The sequence below is a fragment of the Pan paniscus genome, chromosome 6, assembly GCF_029289425.2.
Source record: "Pan paniscus chromosome 6, NHGRI_mPanPan1-v2.0_pri, whole genome shotgun sequence".
NCBI lineage: Eukaryota > Metazoa > Chordata > Mammalia > Primates > Hominidae > Pan > Pan paniscus.
In genome coordinates this window covers 82,950,989-82,976,621 of record NC_073255.2, presented here as the reverse complement: position 1 = coordinate 82,976,621, position 25,633 = coordinate 82,950,989, and the positions used below count along the sequence as shown (strand labels likewise).

General features: G+C 46.6%; 1 protein-coding gene across 10 annotated transcripts in view; it reads left to right on the top strand.

Moving 5' to 3' along the window:
• The window catches only part of LOC134730681 (ras GTPase-activating protein 4-like), a 102,123-nt gene that overhangs the window by 5,886 nt on the left and 70,604 nt on the right, over positions 1-25,633 (top strand). For 4 of the 10 annotated variants that reach the window (XR_010112598.1, XR_010112597.1, XR_010112599.1 and 1 more), the window contains exons 1-8: positions 774-819; positions 1,122-1,216; positions 5,027-5,122; positions 5,350-5,500; positions 6,881-7,073; positions 7,279-7,416; positions 7,985-8,129; positions 8,670-8,839. Coding sequence is in view for 5 of the 10 variants with exons in the window: in XM_063605796.1 (XP_063461866.1) it covers positions 1,132-1,216; positions 5,027-5,122; positions 5,350-5,500; positions 6,881-7,073; positions 7,279-7,416; positions 7,985-8,129; positions 8,670-8,839 (978 nt within the window). In the remaining 5 variants the exon portion in view is untranslated. Of the gene's footprint in view, positions 1-773; positions 820-1,121; positions 1,217-5,026; positions 5,123-5,349; positions 5,501-5,764; positions 6,678-6,880; positions 7,074-7,278; positions 7,417-7,984; positions 8,130-8,669; positions 8,840-25,633 lie in introns of those variants that run through there. The other 6 variants (XM_063605799.1, XM_063605800.1, XM_063605795.1 and 3 more) reach the window with 6 other exon arrangements.

Genomic DNA, 25,633 nt, shown 5'->3' with positions numbered 1-25,633 from the left:
TAGCACTTTGGGAGGCCGAGGTCAGGAGTTCGAGACCAGCCTGGGTAACATGGCGAAACCCCGTCTCTACTAAAAATACAAAAATTAGCCAGAAATCACTTGAACATGGGAGGCTAAGGTTGCAGTGAGCCGAGGTCGTGCCACTGTACTCCATCCTGGGCAACAGAGCAAGACACTGTCTCAAAAAGTAACAATAATAAACAAAATAAAATATATGTGTCAAATGGTGACAATTACTGTGAGGGGAAAGAAGTTCCTTGGGAGTGGGAAGTGATTACTTTTTATAAGGTGGTTGAGAAAGGACTCACTGATAACATACTTAGAGAGCTGAAGGAGGTGGAGAGAGCGCCATGCTTACCTCCAAAGGAACAGCATTCCAGAGAGGAATATGCATGGCATGTTTAGAACAGCAGAAAAAGCCAATGAGGCTGGAGCGAAGTTCAGCAAAGGCAAAGGTGGAGAGAGTTGAGATCCAAGAGGGAGTAGGGAGTCATGTCACGCCTTGGTGAGGATCATAAGGATTGTCTTTTACTCTGGCAGGACATTTTGACCTCTGCTGTGGCAGAACCTCCAAGGCGAGGAGGCTGTGGGGAACCCAGGGGAGGTGTCTAGGGCAGCTCTGCCTTTTGCCCAGCCTGGGGAGTCCAGTGGCATCAGCCTAAGCCCCTCCCACCCTCCTCTGGGCAGATCGTGAAGAAGTCATGCTACCCACGCTGGAATGAGACGTTTGAATTTGAGCTGCAGGAGGGGGCCATGGAGGCGCTGTGCGTGGAGGCCTGGGACTGGGACCTTGTCAGCCGAAACGACTTCCTGGGCAAAGTGAGCACCACCGCCCCGCTCCCCCTCCTCCCCCGGCAGGCTGCACCTGCTGTCCCCCAGCATCTGGCTCCATTGCAGCCATCCCATCCTCAGGGACCTCCCTCCGGCTTCCCCAAAGAGAGACACTCAGGAAGCCTGGGACTACCCCCCCACCTCCACCGTCTGCCAGAACCAGCAACTTCCCCCCACCACCACTGGCACTCAGGGACCCTTGGAAGGCGCCCCTCCCCAATAAGAACAGTAGTTGGCAAGGAGGAGACCCAGGTCTCCCAGCTCCAGGAAAACTGCCACTATGTCCCCAGGTGGTGATCGATGTCCAGAGACTGCGGGTGGCGCAGCAGGAGGAGGGCTGGTTCCGGCTGCAGCCCGACCAGTCCAAGAGCCGGCGGCATGACGAGTAAGTGCATGGAGCTGGGCAGCCGGCCTCAAGGGGTGGGGTGGGGGCTGACATTTGGGAATTGGCTACAGGCAGGCAGGGCAGGGCAGGGGGGCTGCTCAGGGGTGAGAGGTCAGGAGACACAGCTCCAGGGTCCCCTCAGCCCCTGCCCACCTAGCCAGCATCCTTCTCATCCCGGCTGGGCTCCACCTCCCCTTTATTTATTATTTATTATTTATTTATTTATTTATTTATTTATTTATTTATTTATTTATTTATTTATTTTGAGATGGAGTCTCACTCTGTCCCCAGGCTGGAGTGCAATGGCGTGATCTCGACTCACTGCAGGCTCCGCCTCCCGGGTTCACGCCATTCTCCTGCCTCAGCCTCCCAAGTAGCTGGGACTACAGGCACCCGCCACCGCGCCTGGCTAATTTTTTGCATTTTTAGTAGAGACAGGGTTTCACCATGTTAGCCAGGATGGTCTCGATCTCCTGACCTTGTGATCCACCCGCCTCGGCCTCCCCAAGTACTGGGATTACAGGCATGAGCCACCGCGCCCGGCCCCTCCCCTTTGTTTTTCCCCACAGTTCTGCATTCAGCTGAGCTCTGTCTTCTGTCTTTTTTTTTTTTTTGAGATGGAGTCTTGCTCTGTCACCCAGGCTGGAGTGCAGCGGCACAATCTTGGCTCACTGCAACCTCCACCTCCTGGGTTCCAGTGATTCTCCTGCCTCAACCTCCTGATTAGCTGGGATTACAACTGTGTGCCACCATGCTCGGCTAATTTTTGTATTTTTAGTAGAGACAGGGTTTCACCATGTTGGCCAAGTTGGTCTCGAACACCTGACCTCAAGTGATCCACCTGTCTCAGCCTGCCAAAGTGCTAGGATTACAGCCATGGGCCACCGCACCCGGCCAGGTCTGTCTTCTTAGCTCACAGTTTGTACAGGTCTCCTGCTTTCTGCCTCTGGAAGTTTCTGAAACAAGTACTCAGACATTTTCCCTTTGAAAATTTCCCTGCAGACTTCAGACCAGGGTTCAAGTCTCCAAGGTCAGTGTCCCTGAGCCATAGCTCCAACTCCCTATGCCAGATTCTCCAGGAATAGGGTTGTGAGATAAGATAGGACACCGTTGGCCAGGAGCGGTGGCTCATGCCTGTAATCCCAGCTCTTTGGGAGGCCAAGGTGGGAGGATCACTTAGGGCAAGGAGTTTGAGACCAGCCTGGGCAAGAAAGTGAGACTCCGTCTCTACAAAGAAATAAAAATTAGGCCAGGCGCGGTGGCTCACGCCTGTAATCCCAGCACTTTGGGAGGTCGAGGTGGGCGGATCACCTGAGGTCAGGAGTTTGAGACCAGCCTGGCCAGATGGCGGGCGCCTGTAATCCCAGCTACTCGGGAGGCTGAGGCAGGCAGAATTGCTTGAACCCCGGAGGCAGAGGTTGTAGTGAGCCAAGATTGCGCCATTGCACTCTAGCCTGGGTGACAAAGCTAGACTCTGTCTCAAAAAAAAAAAAAGAACACCCAGTTAAAACTTAATTTCAGATAAACAGTGAATACTTTTTTTTTTTTTTTTTTTTTTTTTTTTGAGCAGAATCTCACTGTGTCACCTAGGCTGGATGGAGTGCAGTGGCACGGTCTTGGCTCACTGCAACCTCCCCCTCCCAGGTTCAAGCAATTCTCATGCCTCAGCCTCCCGAGTAGCTGGGATTACAGGCATGCACCTGTACCACCAGTGCAGTGGTGATCATAGCTCACTGTAGCCTCCACCTCCTGGGTGCAAGCAGTCCTCCCACCTCAACGTTCCAGGTAGCTAGGACCACCTCACCTGGCTAATTTTTTGTAGTTTTAGTAGAGATGGGGTTTCACCGTGATGGCCGGGCTTGATGTTGAACTCCTGACCTGTGCCCGGCTGTGAATACTTTTTTAGTATAAGAATAACCGCTGGGCGTGGTGACTCACACCTGTAATCCCAACACTTTGGGAGTTTGAGGCAGGTGGATCACTTGAGGTCAAGAGTTCGAGACCAGCCTGGCCAACATGGTGAAACACCGTCTCTACTAAAAGTACAAAAAGTGGTGGTGGGCACCTGTAATCCAAGCTACTTGGGAGGCTGAAGCAGGATAATTGCTTGAACCCAGGAGACGGAGGTTGCAGTGAGCCGAGATCCCACCACTGCACTCCAGTCTCGGTGATAAGAGCGAAACTCCGTCTCAAGAAAACAGCCGGGTGCGGTGGCTCATGCCTGTAATCTGAGCACTTTGGGTGGCCGAGGCGGGTGGATCATGAGATCAGGAGTTCAAGACCAGCCTGGCCAACATGGTGAAATCCCGTCTCTACTAAAAATACAAAAATTTCCCGGATATGGTGGCGGGCACCTCTAATCTCAGCTACTTGGGAGGCTGAGGATGGAGAATTGCTTGAACCTGGGAGGTGGAGGTTGCAGTGAGCCGAGATCGCGCCGCTGCACTCCAGCCTGGGTGACAGAGCAGGACTCCATCTCAGCAAAAAAAAAAATAATAATAAAGAAGAAGAATGACCATGCACTATTTGAGACATACCTATACTAAAAATATTCAAATTTAGGCCGGTTATGGTGGTGCATGCCTGTAATCTCAGCACTTTGGGAGGCCAAGGCAGGAGGATCACTTGAGCCCAGGAGTTCAAGGCCAGCCTGGGCAACATAGCAAGACCCCATCTCTAAAAAAAATAGTTAATAAGTAAATATTCACATTTAACTGGGTGTCTTGGGTCGTTTTGCTAAATCTGGCAGCCTGTCTAGGAAGCCCTCTGGCTTGTTTGCTGTGGCCCACAGCCCTCAATGGCTCAGCTTTGTGTCCCTGTGGAAGGCCCCAGACCCCCATTCCCCCAGTTCCCATCCTTAACAGGGTAGGAGCAGGTGGACGGCTGTGTGTCCAGCACAAGGTGTTTCCATAGAACCAGCCAAGGCCCATCTTGCCATCTTATTTTTTATTTTTATTTTTTTTGAGACAGAGTCAGGCTGGAGTGCAGTGGTGCAATCCTGGCTCACTGCAACCTCTGCCTCCTGGGTTGAAGTGCTTCTCCTGCCTCAGTCTCCCGAGTAGCTGCGATTACAGGCACCTGCCACAATGCCTGGCTAATTTATATATATATATTTTAATAGAGATGGGGTTTTGCTGTGTCAGCCAGGCTGGTCTTGAACTCGTGACCTCAAGTGATCTGCCTGCCTTGGCCTCCCAAAGTGCTGGGATTACAGGCATGAGCCACTGCGCCAGGCCCAGGGGCCCATCTTAACACTGCTCTGTGCATGAGGCTCGTGCTGAGCAGGGGCAGTGGGAGCCTTAGAGGCTCCCACTTGGTCCACACCCTCCTCTGTTCTGAACTTCCCTATCAGAACAGGGAAGCTGGGACGCTCAATCTAATGTGGCAAGTTGCTGAACTGGCTCGGGTCTCAGTTTCCCTATTAGGTTGTTATGAGGGTTGGGGATTTGCTTCTGCTGTAAAGTGTACCCATGATGGTGCCATTATCTGGGAGTTGATAGATTCAAGGCTGGCAGCTCCACATACCCAAGCTTGGAGGTGGCAGGGAGCCAGACCTCGAAGACAGATAGAGGTGCCTTGAGTGCAGAGACAGGAAGGGCTTTCCAAAAACAGAAAATAAATAGCCCGGGCAGAGCCTGGGAGGCAGAGCTGTGCAGGGCACCCGGATGGAGGGCATGAGCAGAGAGATGGGAGGCTGGCCCCAAGGGAAAAAACTGGAGGCCATGGGAGCGGTGTGGTCCAGGGTGGCCTGAGTCCCTGGTGGAGAGGTCACAGGCTGCCCATTCCAGGGGCAACCTGGGCTCCTTGCAGCTGGACGTTCGGCTGCGGGACGAGACGGTGCTGCCCTCCAGCTACTACCAGCCACTGGTGCACCTGCTGTGCCACGAGGTCAAGCTGGGCATGCAGGTGAGGGGGCCTGGGCAGGGTGGGAGGGTCCAGTGGCAGTAGGCCTGTGCGCCTGTCCTTCTAAACCCATTCTGCAGAGCAGAAACCTGAGGTCTGGGGATGTGAGGAGCTGGCCAGTGTCCAGGGCCCCGTCCCCAGCCACCCCTTGGGAAAATGTCCTCTTTCCCTGGGATGCTCTGAGGTCCACAGAGGGAAAGGTTCGGGATCCCCCGTGCCTCTCCCTGCAGGGCCCAGGGCAGCTGATCCCACTCATCGAGGAGACAACCAGCACCGAGTGTCGCCAGGACGTGGCCATGAACCTGCTCAAGCTCTTCCTGGGGCAGGGGCTGGCCAAGGACTTCCTGGACCTGCTCTTCCAGCTGGAGCTGAGTCGCACCAGTGAGGCCTGGGAAGGAGCTGGGCCCAGAACACTGGGAGGTGTTTGGGGGTGGGTGGGCTCCTCCTGTGGGAGGCAGATGGGGTCAGACAGGAGGGAGGCAAGGAACAGAGCCAAGGGCAGAGGTGGGACAGTGGGCTGGGAGGTGGTGAGGAGGCCCTTTATTGAGGGGCCAGCTTAGATCCCCCAGCCCCAAGGTCCTCTGTCCTCCCCCTCCCCCAAAAGCTTTGTCCCAGCCCCCTACCCACTGGGACCTCTGTTTGTAGGTGAGACCAACACCCTGTTCCGGAGCAACTCTCTGGCCTCAAAGTCCATGGAGTCTTTTCTGTTGCATGCTATATTGTCCTCATCTTGCAAATGACAACACTGAGCTTCAGAGAGAGTGACAGAGGGGGCTGGGACTTCGACTCCAGTGTTTTATCTCCATATTCAGAGCCCTTTAAGGTTAAGAACGTGGGCTGGGCATAGTGGCTCATGCCTGTAGTTCCAGCACTTTGGGAGGCTGAGGCGGGCGGATCACTTAAGGTCAGGAGTTGGAGACCAGCCTGGCCAACATGGCGAAACCCCATCTCTACTAAAAATACAAAAATTAGCCTGGCATGGTGGTGGGCACCTGTAATCCCAGCTACTGGGGAGGCTGAGGCAGGAGACTCACTTGAACCAGGAGCCAGAGGTTGTAGTGAGCTCACGCCACTGCACTCTAGCCTGGGCCCCGTGCTAGACTCCGTGCCCCGCACCCCCCCCAAAAAGAATGTGTGTGTGATTAAAATTTAAGTTAGAGACAGTCTCACTATGTTGCCCAGGCTGGCCTCAAACTCCTGGCCTCAAGTGATCCTCCTGCCTTGGCCTCCCAAAGTGCTAGGATTACAAGGGCTAAGAATTCTAGTCACTCATTCACTCACTCATTCATTCATTCATGAATAAACAGTTTGCCCTGCATGTGTACCTGGCCCCCTCCTGGGCGGATAGGGCAGGCAAACGGTGCAAGGGCGGCTGCCGGGAGAAGGTGGGCAGCTGGAGTGGGACTGGGGGAGACAGGATCAGTGTGACCTGCGGTGGTCCCCAGGTGGCCGGGATGCAGTACCTGCACGGCGTCCTGGTCCCCATCATCAACAAGGTGTTTGAGGAGAAGAAGTACGTGGAGCTGGACCCCAGCAAAGTGGAAGTTAAGGATGTAGGGTGAGGCCGGGGGTAACTCCAGGGCGGTGCGGGGCGCAGCGGCAGCGGGTTGGGATCAGGCCCTGTCAGCATGTGTTTGTGCTTCTGCCCTCCCGTGTATTGTCCCCTGTGTCCGTGTCCTGGCTGCTGTGAGAGCCACTGTTCCTGTCGTGGCCCTGGCGCTGACCGCGACCTCCTCTGCCAACCCGCCCCTTTCCACGCAGGTGCTCCGGGCTGCACCGCCCGCAGACCGAGGCCGAGGTGCTGGAGCAGAGCGCGCAGACGCTGCGCGCCCACCTGGGGGCCCTGCTGAGCGCGCTCAGCCGCTCGGTTCGCGCGTGCCCCGCCGTGGTGCGCGCCACCTTCCGCCAGCTCTTCCGGCGCGTGCGCGAGCGCTTCCCCGGCGCCCAGCACGAGGTGCGCCCTCCACCCGCTGGGCTAGGCTGGGCCGGGTTGGACTGGGCTGGGGCGAGGGGCGAAGAGCGGTGGGGAACCAGGGAGCGCTGGGGAGGACCAGGGAGGCTGTGTCCCGGCGAGGGTCAGGGACGGAGCCTAAGGGGAGGGGGCTGCCAGGAGCCCTGGTCTGGGGGACTCCAGCCCGCACTCTTCCGCACCCCTCCAGAATGTACCGTTCATCGCCGTCACCAGCTTCCTGTGCCTGCGCTTCTTCTCTCCCGCCATCGTGTCGCCCAAGCTCTTCCACCTGCGGGAGCGCCACGCGGACGCCCGCACCAGCCGCACCCCGCTCCTGTTGGCCAAGGTGCGGGCCTTGCGGCCACGGGCGGGATGCACAGCTGGGTGTCCTACCGGGGCCCTGGCCTGGACTGCAGAGTGTTCCCTACCGGCTCCGGCGAAGCCACTGGCACGCTCACGTAGGCACTGCACTTCACAGTTTGCAAAGCCTTCCTGTGGCCACCTTGTCCGAGCTCCATCTCATGGATAAAGGAACAGGCCTGCGAGGGGTCGGGGGTTGCCAAGGCCTCCCATCCTGTCGGTGGTGAATCGCGGGACCTTCCAACCCGGGTCTGCTTACTCTCAGGCTGCACCTATGTGCCCGGCACCGGGGTGGGGTATCCAGTGCAGCAGCGTCAGCTAAACCTACAGAGGAAGGCCCAAGTGGTCTCAGTTATCATAAGGCATCAAACTTCATGATCCTCTCCTCCCTGATCCCTAGTGGGGCTGGAGGGGGCCCGTGGGCATGGCCTCTGTCGCCTCTGCCTCCATCGCTACAGCTGAGTAGCAAAGACTTGGGGAGGGGGGGTGGGAGGGGGTGCAGTGGCTAGGCCCCTAACCTAGCAGAACCTGGTCCTTCCTGCTGTCACCTCCAGGCAGTCCAGAACGTGGGCAACATGGACACGCCGGCTTCCAGGGCCAAGGAGGCTTGGATGGAGCCGCTGCAGCCCACCGTGCGCCAGGGCGTGGCGCAGCTGAAGGACTTCATCACCAAGCTCGTGGACATCGAGGAGAAGGACGGTGAGCGCCGCCCTGCACAGACCCGCCCACAGCCTACTGCTGACGTTTGCTCGCCCTTGAGCCCCACGGCCCCACCCACCGCTGTTTGTTCCTCTCGTGGCCCCACCCACCGCCTGCTGTTGACATTTGCCAGGCCCCCAGGCCATAGACCCACGCACCACTGTTTGTGCTTCCTGTGACCCTGCCCACTGCCTGCTGTTGACGTTTGCCCCACCCGTAGACCCATGGCCTCACCCCCCATCATCTGTGCCTGTTGGCATTTGCTCCATCCTTGAGCTCCATGGCCCCGCCGCCACCTGCTACTGACGCGTGTCCCGCCTCCAAGCCCATGGCCCTGCCTTCCTCAGTCCACCTGTCACCCCGCTCACCACCAGCTGTTGATGTTTGCTCCGCCCTTGAGCCCCATGACTACGTCCACTGCCTGCTGTTCAGATTTGCTCAGCCCTTGAGCCCCACGGCCCCGCCCACTGCTCCGCCCCCCCCCCCAGTCCCGCCCTCATTCACTGGGCTCTCTCTTCCTCTCCCTCCCTGGCCTGGCAGAGCTGGACCTGCAGCGGACGCTGAGTTTGCAGGCGCCACCTGTGAAGGAGGGGCCACTCTTCATCCACAGGACCAAGGGCAAGGGCCCCTTCATGTCCTCCTCCTTCAAGAAGCTCTACTTCTCCCTCACTACCGAGGCCCTCAGCTTCGCGAAGACGCCCAGCTCCAAGGTGGGTAAGGAGGGAGGCCGGCAAGTGGGGCACCTTAGAGGCACCTGTCCCCTTCCTTGGAGCCCACTTGAGGTACCCCCGGGGTCAGAGAAGAAAGCCAGGTGTGTGGCATCTGTACTGCTTGTCAGAACAGAGGACTAATGAGATTCAACTTAGTGTTTTTAAAAAGATCTCTCTGGCCTCTCTGTTGAGAACAGTTCATAGGAGAACTCTGGTCAAAACAGGGGTCCTGGTTATAAGGCAGCACTCCAGGCAAAACAAGCCAGAGGTATGGATGAGAGAGGCAGCTGCAGATAGAAGTGGTCACATGCAGGATGTATTTTGAAAGTAGACCTGGCCAGGTGTGGTGGCTCAGGCCTGTAATTTGAGCACTTTGGGAGGCCAAGGCAGGAGGATCACTTGAGCCCAGGAGATCAAGGCTAGCCTGGGAAACATAGCAAGACCCTGTCTCTAAAAAAATAAAAAATTAGCTGGGTTTGGTAGTGCATGCCTGTAGTCCCAGGGACTTGGGAGGCTGAGGTGAGAGAATCGCTTTAGCCTGGGAAGTCACGGCTGCAGTGAGCTGTGATCACGCCACTGCACTCCAGCCTGGGCAACAGAGCAAGACCCTGTCTAGGAAAAAAAAAAAAGAAAGTAGACCCGAAAGATTTGCAGATGCTTTGCATGCAGTGTGTAAGAGAAAGAGAGGAGTCAAGGATGACTCCAGGATTTTTGTTACGTGAACTTTAAGAATGGAGTTGTTATTTATTGAGTTGGCAAAGACTGTGGGAGAAACCAGTTTGGTGGGAGAGTGCGAAATTGGGAATTTGGTCTTGCACGTGTTAGGTTTATTTTTTTCTTTAAAAACAATTTTTAATGTTTTAAAAATAAATAGACAGATTGGGTCTCACTAAGTTGCCCAGGCTGGTCTCAAACTCCTGGGCTCAAGCGATCCTCCCATCTTGACCTCCCAAAGTGTTGGGATTATAGGCATGACCCACTGCACCTGGCTTTGCACATGTTAAGTTTGAGGTGTTAGTTAGATATCCAAATGGAAACATCAAGTAGGCAGTTGCATATGTTGGTTTTGAATTTAGGGATGAGATGGAGATGAAGATAAAAATGCTGGAGTCAGTCAGGCATGTTGGCTCACGCCTGTAATCCCAACACTTTGGGAGGCCAAGGTGGGTGGATCACCTGAGGTCGGGAGTTTGAGCCCAGCCTGGCCAACATGGCGAAATCCTGTCTCTACTAAAAATACAAAAAATTAGCCAGGTGTGGTGGTGGGCGCATGTAATCCCAGGTACTCAGGAGGCTGAGGCAGGAGAATCACTTGAACCTGGGAGGTAGAGGTTGCAGTGAGCCGAGATTACACCACTGCACTCCAGCCTGGGTGACAGAGTGAGACTGTCTCAAAAAAAAAAAAAAAAAAAAAAAGCTGGAGTCTTCAATGTGGAAACAGAATTTGGACTTAAGAAACGGGATGAGATACCTGGGAAGGCGTTGTATAGTTTGTCTCCAACTGGAGAGGGTGAGTTCTTTGAGAGGAGAGGCTGAGTTTTATTTTGTGTTTTTGCGTTTCTTTTTCTTTTCTTGTCTTTTCTTGTCTTTTTTTTTTTTTTTTTTAGACAGAGTCTCTGTTGCCCAGGTTGGGGTGCAGTTGTGCCGTCTCAGCTCACTGCAACTTCTGCCTCCTCAGTTCAAGCAATTCTCCGGCCTCAGCCCCTGAGTAGCTGGGGATTATAGGCACCCACCACTACACCTGGCTAATTTTTTTGTATTTTTAGTAGAGATGGGGTTTCATCATGTTGGTCAGGCTGGTCTCAAACTCCTGACCCCAGGTGATCTGCCCACCTTGGCCTCCCATAGTGCTGGGATTACAGGCATGAGCCACAGTGCCCAGCCTATTTTGTGTGTTTCTGATACCCCCTAGCACACTTACACATAGGTAGGTGCTCAATGAGTGCTTATTACACTGAGCAGGGACTTTGTGATGCAAATGACTGTATCCCCAATACCTAGCACAGAGTGGTACCCAGCAAATATTTGACAAATAAATGTGTATTTGAATAAAGTGGAAAAATGTTAACTGCCATGGGAAATGTCGGAGACGGGTATTCCAGATCATGATTTCTCTCAAGAGCATTCACCCGGTCACCATCACAGGATTTATTCCGCCTGCTTTATATTACTTTTTTTTTTTTTTTGAGACAGAATCTCGCTCTGTCGCCCAGGCTGGAGTGCAGTGGTGCACTGTCGGCTCACTGCAAGCTCCGCCTCCAGGGTTCACACCATTCTCCTGCCTCAGCCTCCCAAGTAGCTGGGACTACAGGCATGTGCCACCACACCCGGCTAATTTTTTTGTATTTTTAGTAGTGATGGGGTTTCACTGTGTTAGCCAGGATGGTCTCAATCTCCTGACCTCGTGATCCACCCACCTCAGCCTCCCAAAGTGCTGGGATTACAGGCGTGAGCCACCACGCCCGGTGCTTTACATTAAATTTAAACATACTTGAGCACCAGATTTTTATGATTTTCTCTACAGTCGTCATATGAGTGAAGGTGGTAATATGGGACACAGCATTTTCTAAAACTGGCCAAGCAAGAGAACCATCTGTTGAGCTTTTGGCATTTTCAGAATATTAGGCATCACTCCAAAACCTACTGAATCAGAATCTCAGGGGTTGTGCCCTGGAGAATTATTTTTTAAAAGCTCACTAGGTGCTTCTGATTTAGCTCGTTCTCTGATGGCATTTGGATAATCAGTCCTAAGGCCCCAGGCCCTGCTCTGTCATTGACTGTCATTTTGAGTGAGTCATTTGATCTCTGGGTCTTTTTCCCACTTATAAAAAATGAGGGTGAGAGCTGGGTGCCTAGATTTGTTTGTAATATTTAATCTCATTTTGATGCATGCAGGGTCTGTGCTAATAGCCTCCCTTTTATTCCTGATGCTGGTCATTTGCATCCTCTCTCCTTGCTTTTTTTTTTTCTTTGATTAGTCTGGCTAGGGATTTCTTATTTTTAATTGATCTTTTCGAAGAGCCAACATTTGGTTTAATTGATTTTTTAAATGTTTCTATTTTAACTTCACTGATTTCTACTCTTACATTTTTTTTTTTTTAATTTTTATTTTTTGAGATGGAGTCTTGCTCTGTCACCCAGGCTGGAGTGCAGTGGCACAATCTTGGCTCACTGCAACCTCCACCTCCTGGGTTCAAGCAATTCTCCTACCTCAGCTTGGGAGTAGCTAGGATTACAGGCACATGCAATCACGCCTGGCTAATTTTTGTATTTTTAGTAGAGATGGAGTTTTACCATGTTGGCCAGGCTGGTGTTGAACTCCTGGCCTTAAGAGATCTGCCCACCTCAGCCTCCCAAAGTGTTGGGACTAGAGGTGTGAGCCACCCCTCCCAGCCTGCTTTTATATTAATTCTATTTCCTTCTTTCTGCTTGTTTTGTGGTTATTTTGCTCTTCTTTTTCTAGTTTCTTAAAATGGAAGCTCAGATTCTTACGATTTTTTTTTTTTTATTGCTTCTTCTCTAAGCATTTAGGGCTATGAATTTACCTAAAGTTTACTTTGGCTGCATCTCACAGGATTTGGCGTTTTTTTTTTAAGAGATGGCATCTCCCTTTGTTGCCCAGGTCAGACTGCAGTGGTGCAATCATAGCTCATTGAAGCCTCAAAATCCTGGGCTCCAGGAATCCTCCCACCACAGTCTCTCAAATACTTGGGACTACAAGTATGCACCACCATGCCCAGCTGACAGGTTTTTATATGTTTTATTTTTTTTAATTGAGGTGAAAGTCACATACCTTTTTTTTTTTTTTTTTTTTTTGAGACAGGGTGTCACTCTGTTGCCTGTGCTGGAGTGCAGTGGTGTGATTATAGCTCTCTGCAGCCTTGAATTCCTGGGCTCAAGCAATCCTCCCACCTCATCCTGAGTAGCTAGGACTCAGGCTAATTTTTTTTTTTTTTTTTTTGAGATGGAGTCTTGCTCTGTGGCCCAGGCTGGAGTGCAGTGGCACAATCTTGGCTCACTGCAACCTCCACCTCCCAGGTACAAGCGACTCTCCTGCCTCAGCCTCCAGAGTAGCTGGGATTACAAGTGCCTGCCACCATGCCCGGCTAATTTTTGTCTTTTCAGTAGAGACGGGGTTTCACCATCTTGGCCAGGCTGGTCTCGAACTCCTGACCTCATGATCCACCCGCCTCAGCCTCCCAAAGTGCTGGGATTACAGGTGTGAGCCACTGTGCCAGGCCCAACTCAGGCTACTTTTTAATTTTTTTTTGTAGAGATGGGATCTCACTGTGTTGCCAGACTGGTCTTGAACTCCTGGTCTCAAGCGATCCTCCTACCTCAGCCTCCCAAGGTGCTGGGATTACAGGCATGAGCCACCACACCCAGTCCACATACCATTTTAAAGTGTTACAATTCAGGCTGGGCACAGTGGCTCACGCTTATAATCCCAGCACTTTGGGAGGCCAAGGCGAGCAGATCACCTGAGGTCAGGAGTTCAAGACCAGTCTGGCCAACATGGTGAAACCCCAATCTCTACTAAAAATACAAAAATAGCCGGGCATGGTGGCGCATGCCTGTAATCCCAGCTACTTGGGAGGCTGAGGCAGGAGAATTGCTTGAACCCGGTAGGCAGAGGTTTCAATGAGCCGAGATCACGCCATTGCACCCCAGCTTAGGCAACAAGAGTGAAACTCCATCCAAAAAAAAAAAAAGAACTGTAGACAGGATAGTTTCATCTACCTGTCTTCATGTGTTCAATGACTCTCTCTTCCATCTGCTCTAATGAATTTGAAATAGTCTGGTGAATTTTTCATTTCCATTTCTATACTTTTCTTTTTTTTTTTTTTTGAGATGGAGTTTCGTTCTTGTCACCCAGGCTGGAGTGCAATGGTGCGATCTTGGCTCACTGTAACCTCTGTCTCCTGGGTTCAAACAATTCTCCTGTCTCAGCCTCTCGAGTAGCTGGGATTACAGGTGCCGGCCACCATGCCTGGCTAATTTTTGTATACTTTTCAGCTTCAGACTTTGATTCCTTTCAATAATTTCTATTTTTTTCCTTTCTTTTTTTCTCTAAGCTTTAGTTTGTCTATAATAAATTCTTTTTTTGAGACAGGGTCTCACTCTGTCACCCAGGCTGGAGTGCAGTGGTGCAATCTTGGCTCACTGCAGCCTTGACTTCTCATGCTCAGGCAATTCTCCTACCTCAGCCTCCCAAGTGGCTGGGACTACAGGCGCATGCCACCACACTTGGCTGATTGTTTGCATTTTTTGTAGAGAGGGGGTTTCGCCATGTTGCTGAGGCTGGTCTTGAAATCCTGGCCCCAGGTGATCTGCCCGCCTCAGCCTCCCAAAGTGCTGGAATTACAGGCATGAGCCACTGCCCCTCACCTGTCTATAATATTTTCTATTTCTTTATTGATGTTCTGCATTTGTTGAGACATTGTTCTCCTTGTATCCTTTAACTCTTTATTCATCGTTTCTTATAGCTTTTTGAGCAGATTTCAGACAGCTGATTTAAAGTCTTTGTCTAGTACTTTCAATGTCTGTGCTTCCTTAAAGACAATTTGTTTCTTTTGTGAATGGGCTGTACTCTCTTAATGTCACTGCATGGTTTGTAATTTTTTTTTGAAAATTGGAGTCAGGCACAGTGACTCACACCTCTAATCCCTTTTCCCCCAAAAAAGAAAAAGTAAAATTAAAAAGAAAAAAAGAGTCCAGGCGTGGTGCCTCACGCCTGTAATCCCAGCACTTTTGGGAGGCCAAGGTGGGCAGATTGCCTGAGGTCAGAAGTTCAAGACCAGTCTGGCCCACATGGTGAAATCCCATCTCTACTAAAAATCCAAAAACAGTCAGACATGGTAGCATGCGCCTATAATCCCAGCTACTCAGGAGGTTGAGGCAGGGGAATTGCTTGAACCAGGGAGGTGGAGGTTGCAGTGAGCCGAGATCGCACCACTGCCCTCCAGTCTGGATGACAGAGCGAAGACTCCGTCTCAAAAAAGGAAATCAGACATTTTGAGTATTATAATGGGGTAACTGGAAATTATTTTATCCTCCCCACCACCCCTGGGTTTGCTTTTGCTGTGGGCTGTAGCTGTTTGTTCAGTGACTTTCTAAACATTTTTGCAAAGTGTGTCTTCTTTTACATGTGCGGTCTCTGAAAGTCTCTCTGCTGTTAGCTTGTGTTCAACTAGTGTTTTAACAGAGATTTCCTTGAATGCCAGAAGCCAAAGGTAAAAAAAAAAAAAAAGAAAAACCCAGCTCTTTCCGTCTTTGTGGATTGCCACTGTGCTGGGGCACTGGAGCAGTCCTTCAGGGCTTAGCCAGTCTGTGTACAACTTTTTATTTATTTTTTTGAGATGGAGTCTTGCCCTGTCACCTAGGCTGAAGTACAATGGCACGATCTTGGCTCACTGCAGCCTCTGCCTCCCAGGTTCAAGTGATTCTCTACCTCAGCATCCTGAGTAGCAGGGATTACAGGCTTGTGCCACCACGCCTGGCTAATTTTCCACCACACCCGGCTTACTTTTGTATTTTTTAGTAGAGACGGGGTTTCACTATGTTGGCCAGGCTGGTCTCAAACTCCTGGCCTCAAGTGATCTACCCGCCTCAGCCTCCCAAAGTGCTGGGATTACAGGCGTGAGTCACCGCACCCGGCCCAGTCTGTGTACAGCTTTGCCCTAGGCTTTACTCCCTGCCTGCAGGGAGGATGGAGAGGAACCACAGATGAAAGCTCAGCATCCTTTCTCAGGTCTATTCTGAGAATGTGCTCTGCACTCAGCATGTGCATGGCTACTGAAATTCCATAGTACACATGGGCAGGTCCGAATTTCAGTACCCAAATTTCCCATAGAAACTCTCCACAGCTTCTTCTGCCATGCTGTCAGCACACCTATAGTTTGCCTCAACTGTAATCTTTTGCCTAGGCATCAGCAGGGTATGCATTTGATTTACAGTGTTTTCAAGGAATACCCTCTGTGTAGCCACTTTTCTGCCCTGTGTGAGTTCTGGGTTAGGTGAAACAAAGGCAGCTGCCCTGTATCAGTTCTTTTGGCAGCCCTCAGGCAGCTGAGAACAGGAAAACACAATGCTTTGAGAATAAGGTCTGCTCTGCTGCCTTCAATACCAGAAACCACGCTGGGAATGTGGGCTGCCATCTTCAAGGTTCCCACTGAACCATGGAAGGTTGTGGGGCAAGGGCAAGTAAAATAACCCAGTTTTCCTACCATTTTGAAGTTGCTTTTTTCTTGATTCAGTGTTCATTTGGAGTATTAGTCAGTTTTCACACTGCTGGAAAGAACTGCCTGAGCCTGGGTAATTTATAAAGAAAGGAGGTTTAATTGACTCACAGTTCCACTTGGCTGGGGAGGCCTCAGGAGACTTACAATCATGGTGGAAAGCTAACAAGAAGCAAATACCCTCTTCACTGGCTGGCAGGAGAGAGGGGAGAGTGCAGGGGAAACTGCCACTTAAAAACCATCAGATCTCGTGAGAACTCCCTCACTATCACGAGAACAGCATAGGGCGAACCGCGCCCGTGATCCAGTCACCTTCCACCAGGTCCCTCCTTGACCCCTGGGGATTACAATTCAGGATGAGATGTGCTTGGGGACAAAGAGCCACATCAGATGATCTGGTTATTGTAAACCTTTGATTATTTTTCTACAGTTCTCATGAAGTTGATTCAGACAGTTTTGCTTGGTTTATCAATGTTTCTGTGGGGGGATGGGGACTTGGAGATACCTACTCTGCCATTTTTGCTGATACCAGTCAACATGTTATATTTTCACTTTTACGTAATTCAATATGTTTTCCAGTTTCCCTTGCGACTCACTCTTTGACCCATGAATTATTTAGAAGTGTATTTAAATTCCATGTGTTTAGAGATTTTCTGGTTTCTTTTTTAAACTGATTTAGTTTAATTATTTTACAGTCACAGAACATATTTTGTATGACTTCAGTTATTTTATATTTCTTAAGATTTGTTTTGGCCGGGCATGGTGGCTCACACCTGTAATCCCATCACTTTGGGAGGCCGAGGCAGGTAGATCACCTGAGGTCAGGAGTTTGAGACCAGCCTGACCAACATGGCAAAACCCCGTCTGAAAAACACAAAAATTAGCCAGGCGTGGTGGTGCATGCCTGTAATCCCAGCTACTCGGAAGCTGAGGCAGGAAAATTGCTTGAACCCAGGAGGCGGAGGTTGCAGTAAGCCGATTGCACCTCTGCACTCCAGCCTGGGCGACAGAAAGAGACTCCATCTCAGAAAAACATTTGTTTTATGACCCAGGTTCTGGTAAATCTTGCTGAATCTTCCATGGGCAAAGAATGTGTACCCTGCTGTTGGTGTGTGAAGTCTCCTGTAAATGTCAGTTAGGTTCCATTGGTCGATGATGGTGTTCAGTTATTGTATTGTTTGCTGATTTTCTTTGCTGTTTTTTTCCTGTGAATGGTCTAAGCTTCCTATTTCCTGTTTCTTTGTATATTTTGTGGTTTTTTGTTGAGAACGTTGCATTTTAAGTGTTACAATGTAATGACCCTCAAAATGTGATTCTCTCAGTCACCTGGGATTGCTGGGTTTGCTTGTTGAGGTCTGAAGCTCCCCTTTTGTTACTTTTCCAAACTATTTTTGCAAAGCGTTTCTTCCTTGTGCTTGTGTGGTCACTGAAATTTGTTTCATTATCTCTGCAGTCAGCCAGCCACCTAACATCGATTTCCTTAAATAGGTGGCTTTAAATGGGGTGGGGCAGAGGAGGATTTTGTCTCTTTAATAAAATCTTCTGAAGGATGTCCCTGGGGAAGCCACTGTTGCTGAGAGGGCCAAATAAACCAAGGCAAGCATCCGGGCTGGTCCTCAGAGACCCATTGGACCCACCAAGGTGCAGAACCCACGGTTTTGGAGGACAGAGTTCCGCTGCTCGCCCTGGCATCAGCCAGCTGCTTTGGGAACTCAGGCTCAGGAATGGGGGAGTGTTGGCTGGTTGGCACATGCCACTCACTCATGAAGATCAGCAGCCTCTCTCTTCATTGTTTATGTATGTCTCTGGTTGTTAGGAGTTCCTGGTCATGTTTCAGAATTCCAAAAGAGCTGATTCCAATCACTCTTTCTAGCTCAGTGTTTGCTTCAGTGAAGGGACTGATCTCTACACTACAGCTTCCTACTCTGCCATCTTATGTGACTATTGATATTTATTTATTTATTGAGACAGCGTCTTACTCTGTTGGCTGGAGTGCAGTGGTGCAGTCACGGCCCACTGCAGCCTTGACCTCCTGGGCTTGAGTGTTTCTCTCACCTCAGCCTCCCGAGTAGCTGGGACTATAGGTATGTGCCACCATGCCTGGCTAATTTTTTTTTTTTTTCTTATTCTTTTTGTAGAGATGGGGTCTCGCTATCATGCCCAGGCTGGTCTCAAACTCCTGAGCTCAAGTGATTCCCCCCGCCTCGGCCCCCTAACGTGCTGGGATTATAGGCATAAGCTACCACACTTGGCCATGAGTCATTTTTAAAAAAACAGATTCCAACAACCTTTTTGATTGCTGTGTTTAGAAGATTTATTTTTAATTTTGGATGGGTTTTTATTATCTATTTTCTACTTGTTCCCTCTGGGTTTTTTTATACCTGTTTCCCTTTTCTTGCCTTTTTATGGGGTACTTAGACATTTCTTAGTATGCCATTTAACGTCATATGCCGTGCTAAATCAATTCAGTATGCCATTTAGTATATATTTTTGTATAGGATTTTATAGGTGGCTGTAGAATTATATTATACATACTTATGATCATTGGCTAGTATCAACCTTTTACCAATTCAAGTGGAATGTAGAAACTCTACTGCTTTCTAGGCCCCTCTGCCCTTCTTTATGGTATTGTTGTCTTGAATATCACCTCTACATTCATTGAGAACCACTGAGATAATGTTATGGTTTTGCTTTCACCCATCAAATATAATTTTTAAACTCGAGATTATATTCACCTAGATATTTACCCTCTTACTGCTTTTTTAAATTTCTCTTTTTTAATTTAATTTTTATACTTTTTCTTCTGAAAAAAAAATCTCTCTGGATTTTTCTTCTTTTTTTTTTTTTTTTTTTTTTTTTTTGAGACAGAGTCTCACTCCATCGCCCAGGCTGGAATGCACTGGTGTGATCTCAGCTCACTGCAACCTCCACCTCCCTGGTTCAAGTGATTCTCCTGCCTCAGCCTCCCGAGTAGCTGGGATTGCAGGCATACACCACCATGCCTGGCTAATTTTTATATTTTTAGTAGAGATGGGGTTTCACCATGTTGACCAGGCTGGTCTTGAGCTCCTGACCTCAAGTGATCCTCCTGCCTCAGCTTCCCAAAGTGCTGGGATTACAGGCATGAGCCACCGCGCCCGGCCTCTTCAGATGTTTTTTGGGCACTGCACTCTTTTTCCTCTCCTTCTGGGAATTCAGTGACATGAATGTTAGAGCTTTTGCTGTTGTCTCATTGTTCATTTTTTTTTCTATTTGTTTTCTCTCTGTTGGTCAAATGAGATTATTTCTACGTAATTTTTTTTCTTATGGCAAGATTGTCACGATACAGATTGAATCATTTCTGCTGCTCTATCATCAAGGTCACTAATTTTTTTCTCTGTTGTATCTCCATTCTGCTATTGAGTTCACCCATTGAGTTTTTTACTTAGTTATTGTAATTTCTAGTTCTAAAATTACAATGTAGTTCTTCCGTATATCTTCAATGAGACGTTATATTTTTCAGTGTGTTTCGAGAGTGTTCATAATTACTTCTTGGGCCATTTATAAGATAGCTCATCTAAAATCCCTATGCAATAATTCCAACATCTTTGTCATCTTAGTGTTAATTGTCTTTCCTCATTCAGATTTTTTCTGGTTTTTAGTATGAGGAGTAATTTTTCTGGGTTCGTATTTTTCTGGTTCTTAGTATGAGAAGTAAGTTTTAATTTTATCCTGGACACTTTGAGTGTTATGTTATGAGACTCTAGTTCCTGTTTAAATATTCTGTATTAGCAGGCACTCAACCTGTTTAGATTCAGGATGCACTTTCTGTGGCCAGCAGGGCTCTGGTTCTAAGATCAATTTAGTTTTCAAAGCTTTTGCAGAGCTCTTCTGGCCTCCCCCACCTTTGTGCAACCGAGAGGCCAATTTGTTTTTGTTTTTGTTGTTGTTTGGAGACAGGGTCTTGCTCTGTTGCCCTGGCTGGAGTGCAATGGCCCAGTCATAGCTCACTGCAGCTGTAACCTCCCAGACTCAATCACTCCTCCTCCTCAGCCTCTTGAATAGCTGGGACCAGAGGTACACACTACCACGCCCAGCTAATTTTTTATATTTAGTAGAGACAAGGTCTCACTCTGTTGCCCAGGCTGATCTTGAACTCCTGGGCTCAAGTGTTCCTCCCCTCTCGGCCTCCCACAGTGTTGGGATTACAGGCATGAGCCACCGCACCCAGCCCTGGAGGCCAGTTTGAAACCTCAGAGTATTCCACATTGCCGTTGAGCTCTCAGAGCTTTTGCTGTGTTGATCCTGGTTGTTTTCACACATGGGCAGTTGGAGGGCATGGCCCAGGACTTCCTACACATATTTAACCTGTTTCCCATTTGGGAAAAAAAAAGTGCAGCTTGCTGCTAGTGCTCATTTAATTTTACATAATTTTACATAAACACACTTTTGAGGCTGAAGTAAATCTGACTGATTTTCAATGCAAAAATAAAATATGAAAACTGGGTTTGGCCTTCTTCCAAGTGTACTTTCCTTCCCTTCCTTCCTTTCTTTACTGCTTTAAAGCTTTTTAATAAACTTTCACTCCTGTTCTAAAAGAAAAAATATATATGAGCTCTTATTATTGCCTTGGGATGAAATGCAGCAATAGGAAATGTACCAAACTTTCTTCACTAACCCTCCTACTGTGGAGTATGAAGCTCAGAATAGAGGGAGTCCTAAGTGCCAGAACAAGAAATTGGTATTTTATTTCTGGATGAATAAAAAAAAACACCAGATGATAAGATAATCAGATGTGCAATTTGTATTGATAATCTTCACCCCCCAAAAAAGGTATTCCAAAACACACATACATGCACAACAAACCTAAGTACATGCACGACAAACATAAGTACATACACACACACAAAGTATGATGGAATGTCAGAGACTAAAATTTAATGCATCAATCTATAAGGTAACTTTTCCTGAATAATGGCAATAATCAAATTTTTTTCTATGTTAATTTCCCTGGAGTATAATCAAATTTACAAATTTTAGGGCTCCTGGCTAAAATAATATTATGAAAATAATGTTAACATATTTTGAATGCTTACTATAATCTAGACTCAATGCTAACACATTAATAACATTATCATTTGCAGTACTACAAACATTTCTGTGAGGTAAATACTATTTCTATTTTATGGAGAAGAGAACAAAGGCTTAGAGAAGTTAAGGTTTGTGCAAGATCAGTTAGGAAGAAGCAAAGTTACAGATTCAACTCAAGTTCTATTTAACTCTGAAATTCATGCTGCTAACAATGGTGCCATATTAGTCATCAATACTTTTCCCAAAAGAAGTGGTGAAAAAACACAGCACACTGATAATTTTACTCTAATTTTCTATGTTGTCTTTCGAAGTGACAAGACTCAGACTATGAGCACTGGTACTTTGATTTGAAAAGGGTCATAAACGGAAAGCCTTATTTCTGTTATCCTATCTACAGTGTTTCAGGTAATTGCCAATAATCCAAATAGAGGTTCTTGGCTGCTGTGGCTTATACTAATGATTAAATGAAGTATAATAAACACAAATTTAGTAGTCTATAGTGTTTGAGGGATAATGAAAGATACTATATTGCTTCTAAAGCAAAGGATCTACAATACAGTATTGCAAACCAAAATGTTAATTTATTTTTATGAAGAGGTTTAGGCTTAGAAGTAGGAAAATGTTTCAATGAACCATAGGAGAGTTCATTTATAATAAGAGAACTGTCAAGTTTATAGTTAGGCTGCCTATATAATGTAAATCAAGAGTTGAGAAGTATTTTATTTTGAATTGCTTTTTAAGTCTGTTGAACTCCTGTTGGTTTATACACAAGATTTATGCCAACATGTTCTTTCCATCTTCATTTTCTGTGAAGGGAATATTAATCTTTGATTACCTCCATAATTGTGGGAGAAGGAATAGTTTTCTGGGGTGTGCAGCTAATCTTTGATTATTCATCCTACCAACAAACACATTTCTACATTTTAAAAGCCTTGAATTTACCTTATGTTAGAACTATGGAGAGCAGAGAGACATGGACTCTGCAGGATATTGGTAGTGCTCAACCATATTCAGACAAGCTGTCTTATCTTCTCTCTTCTCTGCTTCTCAAATCTAGGACCATCATATGCAATTCAGGTTGATCAAATTTCCATAAGGTCTAGTTTTTCTCCTATTATCCCTCAAACAAAAGTCAATCATTGCCCAGTTTTCTTTATTTTGTAAAAACTTATTATATTATTGGCAACTATTTAAGTAAAAAAGCATAGAACAATAATACATTTGAATTTGATTGCAGTCTATTCTCTCCAAAACTGGTTGGTACTTCTAACCAAGAAGCATAGTTCATATACTCTTAACCATAGAGAAATTTTCTTCTTTAAAGCGTGATGGTGGCTTTACACAATAAATATTTGTTTTTCAATCATGTACATTCCAATTCTGGTTAGTGACTTTTCTAGGCTTTTGTGATCCAAATGCTACTCATGATTTTGATCCCAATAGCTTAGGGATCAGCTTAGGGATCAGAGTGCTCCCATTAATTAGAACAATACAAATAATGTGATATAGAGAAATCTTGGAGGGCATGTATTTTAGCTAGAAAGACCATTTTCAATAGGCAATATTTGAGCTTTAAGAAAGAAAGATCTATCCCCTGACTCCCTTCCCCAAAATGGAAGATACTTTCATTTTCATCTCTGATCTGTAAAGAGTGTGGAAGTTCTCACTCTTGTGCTTACAGCAACAACAAAAAAAAGATGATCAAACTGAAAATCAACAACTTGTCTTGAACTCGTAGAAACTTGAGGTTGCAAAGCGCAAAATACCCTAAATCTGGAGACGTATGAATCCAGACAGTAAGAGCCAAGATTTGTCAACCTGAAGTGGAAGAAGTCTCTGGTGCCATAAATTGGTATAAACATTTATATGGCAATTTTGACAATTTGCTGGAGTCCGAGTGTGAACTAGCTTCAGAGTGAGAAACTATTGGAGGCCACAGTGTTGGCAGGGCACACTTTTGTAGATTTTACCACTGGAAAACCAGCCCCTTCTTCCTTAACCCCAGATTCTCACAGCGCAGATTCAAGAAAATACCCTTCTACCTGTAGCAGCAAAAGAAGACTACTCATCATGAAATATACCTAGAGATTTCTCCATAACAAAGGCCTGCTATCAAGCCGGGGGGGACAAAACTGGTAAATAATGATGTACTTGATTAGCCAATTTTATTCCTCCCATTTTATATTATACTAATCTTTTTTTAGATTCATAGGACCTTATATTTTATTATACCATATTCAAAAAGGAACTCATGAAACTTCTTCACCAAGCTATGAAATTTGATGTTCATAATAGAAGGACACTAGTAAACAAATGAAGAAACTATTCGGAAAACAACAACAGCAGTGCCATATAGGAACTTCAGTGTGATGGATATAACTAAAATTGGTGAATTTTTAAAAGTAATGGAAGAATTTATACAATAAATTTTGATAATTTTTTGGAAGAGTAAGGAATCTGTCTTCTGTAGAAAAAAAAAAAGCAAGCATTTACATAATTCCATTTCCAAAGCTCCTAATCTAATCATGAACTTCAGTAACATTTCTCATTTAGTAGTAGAGGGCACAATTAATCAATTAGTTGAATTTTTAAAAATGAAAGTACCAGATTGTTGAAATGTATTTTCAAATGTTTTTTCAAATGTAAGTGAAAGGAAAACTGTCTGAAAATGATTACATAACATTATATTTTTAAAGTGAAATATTAGAAAACATACTTATTGCCAAATGTTGAAATGAGGACTGTCTTCTCAAATTAATTCTTAAAGTAGTAGGATATTAAAATTATGAGCTTTTTGGGAAAACTAGAAGGAAACGCTTCAAGGTCATTATATTCAATAAGTGAAATAGGATCTGAAAAGTGAAATCAGAAAACCTCATTGTCAATTAAATAATCGTAAAGCCCGAGGATCAACCTTAGTCCGGGAGTCAATTTCAGGCCAAAAATTATAGCAATTCAATCAAAGAAAATCTATAAAGTTTTCAGATTCTACAGGCAAGGAAGACAACATTTGTATCACAAATGCTGTCTAATGAGTCTTTACTAGGGATGTGTCAAGCCAGGTAAAAAAATCTTACTGGTCCGTATTAAATACACTCTCTAAATTACACACACATACACGTGCACGCACACAGTGAAGACAACATTCATTTACCAAAAATCTTTATGTTATGGGGTTTATGCCTGTGATTATCAAGCATTTTCTTAACAATTTTCTGAATTGGTGTAAGTCAGAGGTCAGCATCCTTTTTCTGTAAAGCTTTGTGGACCATGTGCCTGTGATTTCTGTCAAAGAAGCCATAGACAATGCATGAACAAGAAAAGTGTGTCTGTAGCAATAAAGCTTTTATTTATAGACACTGAAATTTGAATTTTATGTAATTCTCATATTTTATAAAATATTTTTTTCTTTTGACTTTTTTCAACATTTAAAAAATATAAAAACCATTCTTAGTTTGATAGCCACACGAAAGCTGGAGTTGGACCAGATTTGACATACAGGGAAAGTTTGTAGACCACTACACTATACCATCTTTCTTATCAGAGCTGTGTGTGTGTGTGTGTATGTGTGTGTATGACCTCTGTAATGCACTATATTGCTATGGTTGCTATTGTCCCGTATTCACCTTCCATTGATTTTAGACTCTTATGTGGATGAGCAAGATTCAGTTATTTGGCATCAATAAGAAGAGAAATAGAAGGAGTTTACTGTATGCGCTCATGAATGGTTCATTCCTTGCTCCAATATTGTCTTTTCTCTGATACAAAAAACTCTTATCAAGAGAAACTCTTACTTGAGAGACAAATATATATTGCTAACCTGGAAGAGTTAGAAGGCAGTGTCTTTTAGCATTATTCTTCAGTGTTACAGTGGTCACAGAATATTTCACTTCTGTTTTTTTCTGATGTTGCCTCTGATGTCTGGCATAGAATGAGAGGTTTCTACATAAGACCCAGGAGACATATCAGGGACTTAGACCTAATTGAGTTGACTTAATCAAAGTGTCTGGTTATCCAGATTCACATAAATAGAAACTTTTTAAGTGCATAAAAGTAAGCCTCATTTGATACTTTAACCTAAAATGCCATTGTTAAATTGTGTGTTTTTTTATTAAGTAGCTTTACTAAAAATAAGGCTCAGAAATGCTCTTCACTTTCTGGAAACCATCACTGCCTTCTTCTGAATTGTGACAGTGGTCCCTCTAGGGATATGTGGTAAAATTATCAAGTTTTTACATAGATGAAAATTTGACCCATAAGGGGTATGCACATGCTTTGTGATGCATGGAAAATCTAGTGTTAATTAGAGCTCATTTTTCAACTTCTAGGATTCCTAGATAGTAAAGTAACAATGATACAAATAACATCATTTAACATAAAAAATAATGTTTTATTTGGATTGTAGTTGGCAACAATATACCTTAAAAATATTAAAATGTTACATGTTTATGGGGGTGGGGGGAAATATGAGAAAGAAGGAGATTAT